Below are 11,694 nucleotides of genomic sequence, written 5' to 3'. Positions count from 1 at the left end.
TGTACCAAACCTAGTTGCAGTATACGACCTAGACAAATAGCAATAAAGCGCTTAGAAGAAGAGCTAGTACCGTGCTGACATCTGTGTGCCACACCTAGTTGCAGCATACGTCCACAGCTGACTTATTACAACTGCTTCCTTTTTTTTTTCTATTGGCTCTCCCCAAGCACGTGAATCTTTACGTCACCAGGCGCGTGATGCGCGCAGGCAACCCGACATTTGTTCCTGCATTTCGCAACCTAACAGCTGTTTGGCGGCCTTCACAGCTGACTAACAGGCGATGATCACCGCAATTTGAAGATTTACTAACGCGGCGGCGTCCACCGACCTCAGCTGTCATGTATGTCTTCGGCTACGGTTCGCTCATGTGGAAAGCGGATTTCCCATACAACCGCAAAATCGTCGGTTACGTCAAGGGGTACGTGCGCCGGTTTTGGCAAGCCAGCGAAGATCACCGCGGCGTCCCTGGCAAGGTGAGCTTAACGATGTTTACTCTCACACTTCTCACGAAGCGTGTCACAGCTAGCAGAGAAGTTCAGGTTCAAGGTCAGGCGTACTGCAAGCGCGATAGATGAAGCTCCGACCGGACCAGTGCACAGGGACGACGTTAGGCGGGCAATTTTAGCGATTTCTTAGCGAACCGCGCACATAATGAGCATGCAGCCAAGCTGAATGAGGTAGGCGGTTTAGGCGGGAACGTCCTTTTAGCGAGATTGTTGATCGCGGCAGGCAAATATAATGTGGCTTCGCACCGAATGTGGTTTCGTTTTCGATTACTCTCAAGAAATCCGCGCTGTTTGTGGATTTTCTTACCTCGTAAAAATGCAGGCCGGTTTCTTGCGTGTGGCCCGTGTTGACAGTTTTAATGTCACCCTTCCAGCCCGGTCGTGTGGTGACCTTGGTGCCGTCGTCAGACCAAAGCGTGAGCTGCTGTTTTTATCCTTTATCCCTCGCCTAACTATAGCTAAAGCTGCAGTCTATTCTCGGCGCAGTATACACGCCTGTCTGTTTACAGAACACTTGAGCGGCGTTGTTTGTTTTTATACATCCCCCCTCCCTTTTTTTTTTTCAGGACTGCGTTTGGGGCATTGCTTACGAAATCCCCGAGGCCGAGAAAGAAGAGGTGATTGGTCGCCTCGACTTTCGGGAGAAAGATGGCTACGACAGGGTACGAGTATATTAATAGTAGGTCTTTATTCGGATGTGTCCAGAGTAGATACTGTACACTTCTTGTAACCTATATATATATCCTCTTCTAGTGGTGAGAATGGAGAGGTTTTCATGCTGTCTGAGCCAAGATAAAAGTCAAAGCCAGTACTTAATTTGATTAATAGCCCATTACCAAACCAGTGGTGGTGGAGAAAGACTGCTATGACGGAGCAAGAGTATTACCGAGCCCTACCGATTGGTTTTACCTATATTCTTTATCGTAGCAGCAGATATATGGGCTGTTTCTATATGGCTGTCACAGCTCAGATAAACGTTTTGAGCCAACACCTGTGCTCGTTAGCACTTACCGAACAAATGGTGGCAGTACAGTTTTTGCAGAGTGAATAGGCTTGCAAATTGGAAGTCACTCATCTATTTGAACCAGCAACTTCTAACTGAACATTTCCATCTGGGAACAGTGGCATAAAAAAAACTCACAGGACGGTTACGGCTGTGCAACACGATGTTCAGCGATAGCTGTTTAGGAATTTAGTTTTGGGGATATATTCCTGGCACACTGCTGTAGTGGTCAAGTGATGCACCCCTGCACTGGCTGGCGGTTGTTCCAGAGCCACCCATAGGCATATGCGACCCAGGTTGACCATGATATAAGGCCACGTGACATTTTCACGTCATGTCACCTTAGACATTAACGCACCCATCTGTGACGACGGCCACGAGAAAGCCAATGACGCTGATGGCGACAAGAAAGCCAGGGACGGGCGCCTAACAGCTATCGCTGTAAAAGTGTAACGTTGAGTGGGCTGAAGGAAAAGTCGACTCATTACTTGATGTGAAATAAGGAACATTTACTTCACGAATGGGGTGACAGGGTAATTAACATAATACAAATACAGAGACGGATTTATATGATGGGGACAAGCTAAATCTACGGTATAAAACCAACATCAAAGCCAGTACAACAGAAAGCATCCGTCCTGCCTGTGATGCCAGTGACGGGCCGAATTTCACCATCATACCAAATATCTTTGTCATTCTTCTTGGCAAGAGCAGCTGATAGTTAGGTTAATCAGGGAATGATATAACACAACAGTGGAGTGAGCTGTGTTCCAAGTCAGTAACAGGTTAAGGTCTGCCATGGGTCAGGAAAGAGTAGTTACCCTGACAGTATCTGAATGAGATGACTGTATGGGCAGCGGCAGCATCTAAGAGTGCAGCAGATGCAATGTTGGGAGAAAAAGCAAGTTAGGCAGGAAATGTAATGTGCGAAACTAAACCAGTGACCTGTCGGAAAGCCAGTGTGTGCTCCAAGGTGAGGAACACTTAGCCGATGGTTGCTGGGACTAGTTGAGTCATGAACAAAGAAACCAATCTGGAGTAATTTTGCTGCAACTGGCACAAAATAGGAATGCTGGATGATTCAGTGAAGGAAAAGTAGATTTTAAGCGACTAGTAACCAAGCGAAGGTTATCTGATTGGCATCTAAAATCATGGCTAGGTGGCTTGAACCACCACCCGATTTAAAGGCATACATCTCTGTTGATGATGGTGATGACTGTTCTGTTTCGCACGAGGAACAGCCAGTGTGTCTGTTTACTCGAGGGCTCTGCCTAAAGGCTCACTTTAATCACGTCAGACTGTTTGCTCTTTTGAAAATGTACATGTAGAAGCATCAAAAAATTGGTGTGAAACTCCAGACAAGAACATTTCTGCATTGAATTTGAAAATGTTGTTTGGGTATTGTTACTCCATACAAAAAGTATTTAGAACAAAAGAAAAGTGTGCTCTCGCTCATAGAAGTAGGTAATCATTACTTGAATGCTAGTTAATGTTTCCTTTGATAGTACTGCTGCCCATACGGCCATCGTCTGTAGTACCATGGCCAGAGCGGTAGCATTTGTGCTGGTACCAAGGTAGCCAGGTACGAAGGAACGTTCTCTCGCGCGAGATTCCATAACTAGCAAGAGCGCCATCTAGAGAGGGTGGAACATGCAGACTGGCCCCGTGCTGCAACCTCAGATACTGATGAGCTCTTCCGCTTGGCAACACTGTCTCTCCCTTACCATGGTAGTAGTGGACTATGAACCTCTCGCGAAAACTGTGCTCATTGGCTGATGCGTACACAGCAGTCAGTGCCGCAAACTGAGGCAATTTTCTTTTCGAATTTCAGGTGCAGGTCATGTTCTATCCGGCCAAAGACGAAGAGAAGCCCTTCCTGCTCACTATATACGTGGCGCAAAAGGAGAATCCCTTCTACCTTGGGCCCGCGAGCGCGCTGGACATCGCCCGCCAGATCCGCGACGCCGCGGGCCCAAGCGGCTCCAACCGAGAGTACCTGCTGTCACTCATCGAGTGCATGCGCAACATTGCACCACACGTGCGCGACCAGCACCTGCTCGACATCGAGCGCAACCTGCTGAACTTGGAGACCTCGGAAAAAAAAAAAAAGCCGGCCCACCCCCAGGCGCAACTCGACGACTATCAACGGCATCAGTATGAAGGCAGCCGGACGCGGGCAGAGGTTGCGTGACGCCCCTATGCGTAACAAAATTCTGGCAAGGTGGCGTACTTTTAGAGCCCTCCTCGCTGAACAAAAGTTACTGCAAAGGCTGACACAGCGCATCTCAAGGTTCCCGGTGATCATAACTGAGGAATGCAAAGGACATCAAAAAATTGGTGTGAAACTCCAGTGCAAGAAGGAGTTCTGTGTGTGACTTGTTTTTAGCGTGGCAATGTGCAACTTATTAAACACTGCCTCTGACAACTGGTATGGAGTGGCCAGCATATACCTTTGAAATTAAACTGAACTTCTACAAGATGCTCTGTGCTTAGTTGATGGTAGTGCAGTGATAGGGTTCTTCTCCATTTCCTTTAAGGCACCTAAATTACATTCGAAAAATTATCACGCTCGCTTTGTCTGGTTACAATAAACGACTCTGACACTCATCTACTCCACGGCTTAGCACAGCAGTAAAGGCAGTTAACTGCATGGCCTTTTGCTAAGTTGACCATTGACAGAGCCTTTCAAAACGTCAGTCAGCATAAAAGGCAGAAAGTAATCTGCATCTAAATAGCTAATGAAAACACTTCTTACGAGAATACCCAGTGAAGCGGAGAATCCACGCAGATTTCAGGAAGGACTGGTAGCTTCAGCAAAAACAGCCCCATATAGCTTCACCGAAGCGGAACTTTTCAAATTCAGACAGCAAGCACAATAAACAGCATGCGGAAATTTTATAGTGACCAGTGTAAGTCTTGGTAATGATTATGCACTGTTTGAAAAACAACAGGAAATTTTAGCCACACTCCAGAGCTTCCATTTAATTGCGAAAGGGCAAAACATGAGAATTCTCAGGAAAGTCCACTGTCTCCACACGACGAGTACGTTGCTTTTGTAATAATTGATAGTGTGTTTTTGACCCATGCCGAAGGCGATGCTTATATTTCAGCGAACACTAATTAGGCACAGACACTTAAGATTGCTTATATGTGAGAATGCGAAGGCATGCAGCAGTGCGCACCACTGCCTGCACCGTTTCTGCTGGCACGATGTATGACATCACCCACACACATGCGCATATGACGCCGCCTGTACAGCTCAACGATGAACGGTTGCATCACAATTTTCACCTGAAAGTGAGAAGGCATACAAATGAAGGTGTATACGTCATTGGCTCGAATACCTGTCTCAAGTTAGCCTCCAACTTGACCGGCACAACTATGCTATATGCAATGAGAAATCATCTGACATCACCCGAAATGGTGTACGACAAACGGTTGTGCCTCATGGAGGTTGGCCAATGGAGATTATATATATATAGACAAATGACATGTATAGGATTGTTTCAAATGGCGGTGCTGCATGCGTCATATAGCCGCGTGACGATGTCACCCAATTTTTATTGCCATCACTGAGATTGTCTGTACCATCCGCGAGCACACACACATCACCATTTTTTTTCTCGTAATGGGACTAGTAATGCTTTTGCATTAAAAATACCAACAGCTTCACTCAAGGTGCTTCTTGGAGAAGAATGCATCTAAACACACGACACGATAAACATGGCATGTAAACTCAGCTACAAATGGTCTATGAACAGTCTTGGACAAGGTTAATTGCAGACCAATGCAAGAGGCCTTTGCCTCTTAGTAAATGCAGCTACAGTTTCAGGATACTCTCAACATTCTTGCACAGCCGCGTTAGTGAACATTTGGTGGGCGTTGACCTCACGTGGTCTTTGTTCATCCACAAAAGTACACAAAACTGGTGTCATGCCTCAACCATACATCAGAATTTTGTAGCGATAGCTACATTAAAGTAGCATTTTGAGTATTCAGCGTGGCGGTGTCGTGGCTGGTCATGAGGTGCGTTGTTGGTCACGTGGTGCGGAGCAGCTGCCGGCGGCATGGCAAGCCGGTGAAACCGAGTAGGGGCGAGTGGAGAGAGTGAATACACGTCCAGGGACAAAAATGGAGAAGGAACGCCCGGCGAAACAGAGCAGCGAAAGACTGACTTTGCAATTCAACTGAGCGAGTTCCACTCGGCCAGCTGTAGCTATCGCATCACTCCAGGTTTAACCAGAGCTAAACCACAGCCATTTTTACAGTGACTGCAATCTGGCGGCCCACTTTGGCTGCTTCTGCCCGACAGTGGCAAAAAAATATTAATGTGACTAGCTCCTTTTTCACATCAAGCTATCTCATGACAAACGGCAGTTAAATAATCATATACAATCACCTCGGGCTCAAAGAAAGATCAATCCATTGAGAGCAATTAATTTCGCTATCCTCCAGCAAGTGGTTCAGCACACACAAGGCTGAACCAAGAACATGGCCGCTTCAACAAAATGTCTTCAAAGTTTTTTTGTACGGCCAATGTGGCAAAGCACTGATTGTTTTGGGAGCTCCTCCAAGCAGGCGGTCGCCAGAGCCATGCTGTCATATGTATTGTCTCTGCGTTCCATAATTATCTAGCGGACCAGAACAAACAGGGCCTTCTTGCCGCCGTCACAGCCATTGGCTCCGTCTTTACACGACGCACACAGTGGTGCTCGGCATCAGGTGAACGGTGCGTATGCAGCACCATATAACCACTTTCACTAAAAATGGATCTTTTATAAACTAAAAAAAGCAAAGAACTGAAATAGAGGTAATTGCCAACACTGGATAGAGTTTCTCTCACTGCCGAATTTTTCCAATGTTCAGCTGCTGCAGGTGAAACTCACCTCACATATGTATCCCTTCTATACAGCATCAGATCGATTATTGCCAGCCCCCCCCCCCCCTTCCTTCCCCCCAACCTAAAAGTCATCATCTGCATGAAATGATGTCGCTGAAGGTCACATACATGACTGATCCAAGTTTGGCAGATCATATATCCATTCAACCTCTTAGACACAACTCTCTTAGTAGCAGACACAAAGACTAGTATCAGGCCACACAAAGGCCCCTTCCAGTTATTAAACCTTATTCACTCTGCCAATGCATCACAGCTGTTTCATCATCCACACTTGCGTTAGTACTGTACTGACTTGCATCTGAGACGAAAATGGTAACATGGGTGGTGGTGGTGGTGGCAGAGGAGGAGGTAGCGGGTTCGCATTCTCTATGTGCGTCACTCTTTGCGAGCAGCCATCGATTAATGACTTGCTGTCTTGTGGAGATGATTCATTTGTTTTGCCATCAAAGAGCCTGAGGAACTTTTCCATGTGGTCCATTGTGCCTGAGATCTGAGACGAACAAAAGCAGACTGTTACTGCGAATCTGTCCAACGAAAATGATAGGGCAATTTTTTTTTTTCACAAGTTGCCATATGCCGTGCAAATTTACACAATAAACTGGCATTATTCTTCCCACTTTTGCCTCCACCAACGGAAGTGTTTTGAAGAAAGCATTTGTGAGTCTCGCCAGCGTGAAAACCTAGCTGTCACAAAATACCATTTTTCAACAAAACTGCGCAACAAATCACAGCTTCATAATTAAAGCAGACAAAATAACTGCAATATGCAGGCAGAAAAAAAAGAAAGGCTGAAGAAAGGAATTTCATCTCCAATTAGAGTAACAATACACAACTACCATAGTTAATAGCTGAAGAACAAATCACTACTGATGAAGTTTCTTCTTCCAACACCCCAAGCAGCTTATACTTCACATACAAATTTGTGAACATTTATAGCACAACAAACACACGTGGACGAGGAAAGAATTACTGCTGTGCATGAGTGCTGTATTCTTTTCTCGTCCGTATGCGTTTGCTGTGTTATGAATGTTCAAGTCGACTACCCGCTAGCCCGAATCTTCAAACCGCTCTTTTACATATGCTAATTTAAGCCTACTCTGAATCAAAAGTGTCAATAAGTGGCAGTCAGCGAGCATTATTGATATATACACTTCGCATGCACAACGCTAAATAAAATGCTTACCCCACAGACAGGGGGACAAACCGTGTAACCAATACCCCTGTAGAACTGTTCCTTGTCATGGGTTGACAGGTAACATCTTGTGAAGCCTTTCCTTGAAGCAACGAAAACAATCGGTGATACGTAAAAAAGTACAAAGGCACAAAAGACAGTTTAGCTTAGAAATCTACTCACTTGCGAGCATAATCTTCGGTCAGCTTCATGACTAGCTTGCCGAAACCTTTCCCCCTCTCTTCAGGTATGACTATGACTGAAAAGTAAACATTCTGTCACTATCGAAATTTTCACGCAGACCAAACTGTTGCAGTTTTTTTGCAGCTTTGCAAAAGCCCTGGTGCCCCGAACACACCGTTTTGCTACAGAATATCAGTTTGAAACAAAGGCTTGAAAAATACAAAAGGGGAAAATGTATCGTACATGAGAGTCAAATTTACTAACTAGCTAAATTAACTAGCCCATCCTTACAGACAAAAACTGAATCGACTAGAAGAACCCCAAAATTATGCTTCCCACTTATACTTGAGCAGTCATTGCTGATTCATGATTACAAAATGTTCCCTTTAATGTTGCACTGACCTGCACATTAGGCTGCACTTCCTTTTACCAGTTTAAGCACTTCAAGAGACTCATTCCAGAATTCTCCTATTATGCCAATGTAATTTCTCTCATTATTTCTAAATGTAATTGTAACAATAAGAGAAATAGTGTATGCTCATAAAATTCTCACAATTTGTCATAAGCCTGTCACATCCATCACATGAAACTCGGTGTTTACAAATTATCCCAAAGTTTCAGCTTGGGATTAAACCAAGAAAAAAGATTGAGCTCACAAAAAGAAGTTGTTTATAGTATGCAACAGGGCCAGTACTCAAAATCGAGCTTAAAAATTACAGGTACTGAGACGACCTCCTCCTTGTCCCCAAGATAACATATGCAGTTATTTACATTGATATTTTGAAATGGAACATTTTGAACATGACGACGACAAGGACATCATGTTCCTTCATGTTGAAACATAGCATGCCTTCTGTCTTTCATTGCCAGCACTAGTTGTATCCTCTGTTGTCCATGTCTTGTGTGTACCACAAGAAAACGTGTGGTACTTTTCAGAGTGACCCCAAATTAACTGCCAAGTGTGATTGAGTTTTCCTAACACAGAAGCGCATGTGGCTGTTCATATTTGGTTTTAAATGTGAGGGGCAATGGCAATGAATTCTGCACTTAAGCTTCGGCAAACCATCGCCTCACCGGATTCAACGAAGCAGGCCTTGTCATCGTGCAACACCCGACATAGTTTGGCGTGGCCGATCACTTGGCTCTCTTGGGCTTTTTTGTGCTTGATCAGTGCCAGCGAAGCAGGCAAGTTGCTGCTGGACTTGCTCAAGCTGTGGAATCTGCAACAAGATTGTCCGACGCAGTCTTGCAGAACGATGCTTAGTATTTAACTAATTACCAGTCCTGCTAACCTCACTAATTCCAATGATGTCTCATTTAACCCTGATGTCTCATTTAACCCCTGATGGTTCTTGGAGCAGCCCCCAGTCTAATGAATACCTTTAACGGAGAGGCAGCTGAGCATTTAGGGGCGCAGACCAGGAAAATTCACTACATTCTACCTGAACAGAGATTTTGACACACGCATGTAAACATGCAAACTGGCAATGCCTTCAGACTCAAGGAGAGTGCTTCTGAAGCTGCAAAGTTCCAGTAGCAGTGGTATGATATGAAAATCGCATGAAATTAGGCAAATATATTTTTCCAAAATTATCGCAGTGATGACAGCAAATATATCTGCATATGATAGCCTGTGAAGCAGCGACGCAGTGACCACAAGTTGTTGTTATTGTTTGCCTCAAAAATGGCACATACCCACAAGGGGGATTGGCCATAACCAGGCTGTGACTCTTTGCATTGCAGATTCCACAAGCACAAAGATTAGCGACCTAAATTTCTTTCTCTTCTTTCTTTACGAGAGAATACATGAGAAATTTTAACGACCAGCAGCTACGCGAGCTCCCACACGAAAAAATAAGGAGGCTGAAAATGGCCCTTTGACTGACTTCATATTATGTAAAATGACTCATGTAAAATAACCTCGAATATTTTCCATGATGAAGTTCGTACGACCTCGATCACTTGCAAGGATATATCAATAGCTTAAATTTTATTCTGCCAAACACTCACACCGCAGTGCTGTTCGTTTTCTTCAATGGCGTCAACTTGATTTTCCAGCACTGGGAACCCGAAAATTCTAACGTGCCGACTTTCGCAACGTTCACGTACCGAGCTGTGTGGCTTCGCTTCCATTCGTTGTTCAAGATGTTACAGCAGGCATTTATGTACTCGGGATGATCGTGAAGTTCAACGAGTTCCATTGTAAACTGTCACAGCAACTCATGAGCTGGAATATGTCTTATTTGTTAGAAAACCGCACTCTACAATCGCAGACAACGAAACATCACAGGCAGACGACACAGCTCATGTTTCCTACTGGATTAGCTTGCCTTGAGTTGATTTCAGTTCCCCATATCCCCACCTACGAACTACTTTTTTTTTTCTTTCATGGCAAATAGTTTTGCACAGACGAAAGACAGCAGTGTTGACATAAGCGAAGAGATTTTTGATCTTCACTCGTAATGTTAACATGCGCTAGCTGATTAAATTGCGGATCTCTGAGGCTAGGCCTCAGAACCACTTCCAAGTTTAAATCACTGAGTTCAGGAGCCATTATCATCATCAATGTCGCAAGTTTGAATTAGCGGCGGGAAAAACACATTTTTTTTTTCTTCTCAGCAATGAATTCGTTTCAGCCGCTAAAAGACTGCAGCAGACCCCCTCTGCATTTCCTCCCCCCCCCCCGCCAAAAAAAAAGAAAAATATAAACTACAAAACTTTGTAAACAGCGCAGATTGGTTGAAGTTGCTCCCTGAGTCTTTTCGAACGTGTCTGAAGTGCAACCTTCATTTGAACTGCAAACATGGGAGTGCTTTTTGGTAAACCAGAAAACGCGGCGCTCCTTGAAAGATTATGAAGAGATAAGGTCTCACATGAAGCACCGCCAAGATACTGACTCGCATCTTTTAAACCTGCTTACATATCTCAACAGACATGGCGGCCAGCTTGCTGCTTTTCCGCGTACCATGTGTATACCACGTGCACACTTGGCGTGCCTTTTATCTCTGAGGTAATTTGAGCAGTCGCATTTCACCCCTGCTTTGACTGTCATGCTATTATTTTTCTCGAGTCGGTGCTGACACCCCTTATCAGCAACTAGAAGAAATCCAAGCTTACTCGTCCCGCCTCTGAAATCATTCACGTTTTCAGGAGTGGGCTTCAGCTGGAGAGGTTACGTTGAGTATGACTGAGCTGGGGGAAAATGTCGCTACATCAAGTTTACATCAAATTTATGAGAAAAGCGCAATCCTTTGTTTGACTTTTTTTAAGCACTGTTAAAGTGAAAAGAAAAGTGAAAAGAATAGTACCGGAGGTCTCAAACACGCTGCCGGCTGGCCCTAAAGATTTCAGCCTTTGCAGAAACGCCGTTCTAACTATATGTTGGTTTCTTATCCATATCGCATTTTTTAAAATTTTTTTACGGTTTTGACACCGGTCGCTTAAACTTACGCTACGCGTCCAGGGCGGCATGAATTGTTTGCACTGGCCTCAACCTTTTCCCTGTTACAACCATTGACCAGTGGAACACAGAAGTTTAATTTGTCAATGTGGCCCACGTGGCGAGAGATGCGCGAGATTCTTAAAACTGGTATGATTCACGTTTCTACGGAAACGGTCCAGAGAGATGTGTTTACGGTATCCGCGGTCACAAATCCGTGCCGCTCGCGCTACGCGCTCCAGCAGCCCAACCCGATAGTAGGTAGGCATCCCGGCTGTGTCACGTTTTTTTGAGCGTCAGGTCAGAGATAAGGAACGATAGGCGCCTTGGTGCCACATGGAAAAGACCCCTGCGACTTCGCCGCTTTGCGCAACCCTGCCGCACGGTTGCGTAACAGTCGCTTTCAGCCCACACGTCGGATGTGTTTAAACTGGGCCGGCGCAACCCCTTCGCTTTTTTTTTTATCTATCTTTGTTAACGGGCCGGCTTTAA

At 45.0% G+C, this 11,694-nt stretch overlaps 2 protein-coding genes across 4 annotated transcripts; one reads left to right on the top strand and one right to left on the bottom strand.

Moving 5' to 3' along the window:
* The first annotated feature begins 188 nt into the window (after positions 1-188).
* On the top strand, positions 189-3,938 carry LOC144104513 (putative glutathione-specific gamma-glutamylcyclotransferase 2). 2 transcript variants are annotated; one of them, XM_077637587.1, is made up of 4 exons: positions 189-473; positions 881-922; positions 1,073-1,168; positions 3,341-3,938. In XM_077637587.1, the coding sequence occupies exons 1-4, from the start codon at positions 339-341 to the stop codon at positions 3,698-3,700; spliced, it is 633 nt and encodes a 210-aa protein (XP_077493713.1). In that variant the 5' UTR covers positions 189-338; the 3' UTR covers positions 3,701-3,938. The 2 variants fall into 2 exon arrangements, with proteins under 2 accessions (XP_077493713.1, XP_077493714.1); XM_077637588.1 differs by lacking the exon at positions 881-922.
* Positions 3,939-4,464: 526 nt separating this feature from the next.
* Naa80 (N-alpha-acetyltransferase 80) lies at positions 4,465-10,081 on the bottom strand. 2 transcript variants are annotated; one of them, XM_077637586.1, is made up of 5 exons: positions 9,873-10,081; positions 8,838-8,983; positions 7,764-7,839; positions 7,593-7,683; positions 4,465-6,899 (listed from the first exon to the last, which is right to left on the bottom strand). In XM_077637586.1, exons 1-5 carry the CDS (start codon positions 9,962-9,964, stop codon positions 6,657-6,659), a joined length of 648 nt encoding a protein of 215 aa, XP_077493712.1. In that variant the 5' UTR covers positions 9,965-10,081; the 3' UTR covers positions 4,465-6,656. The 2 variants fall into 2 exon arrangements, with proteins under 2 accessions (XP_077493712.1, XP_077493711.1); XM_077637585.1 differs by having other exon boundaries at positions 6,540-6,899; positions 9,774-10,071.
* Between the last annotated feature and the right edge of the window lie 1,613 nt (positions 10,082-11,694).

The sequence above is a fragment of the Amblyomma americanum genome, chromosome 9 (genome assembly GCF_052857255.1).
Source record: "Amblyomma americanum isolate KBUSLIRL-KWMA chromosome 9, ASM5285725v1, whole genome shotgun sequence".
NCBI lineage: Eukaryota > Metazoa > Arthropoda > Arachnida > Ixodida > Ixodidae > Amblyomma > Amblyomma americanum.
This window is presented reverse-complemented; position numbering and strand designations above follow the sequence as displayed.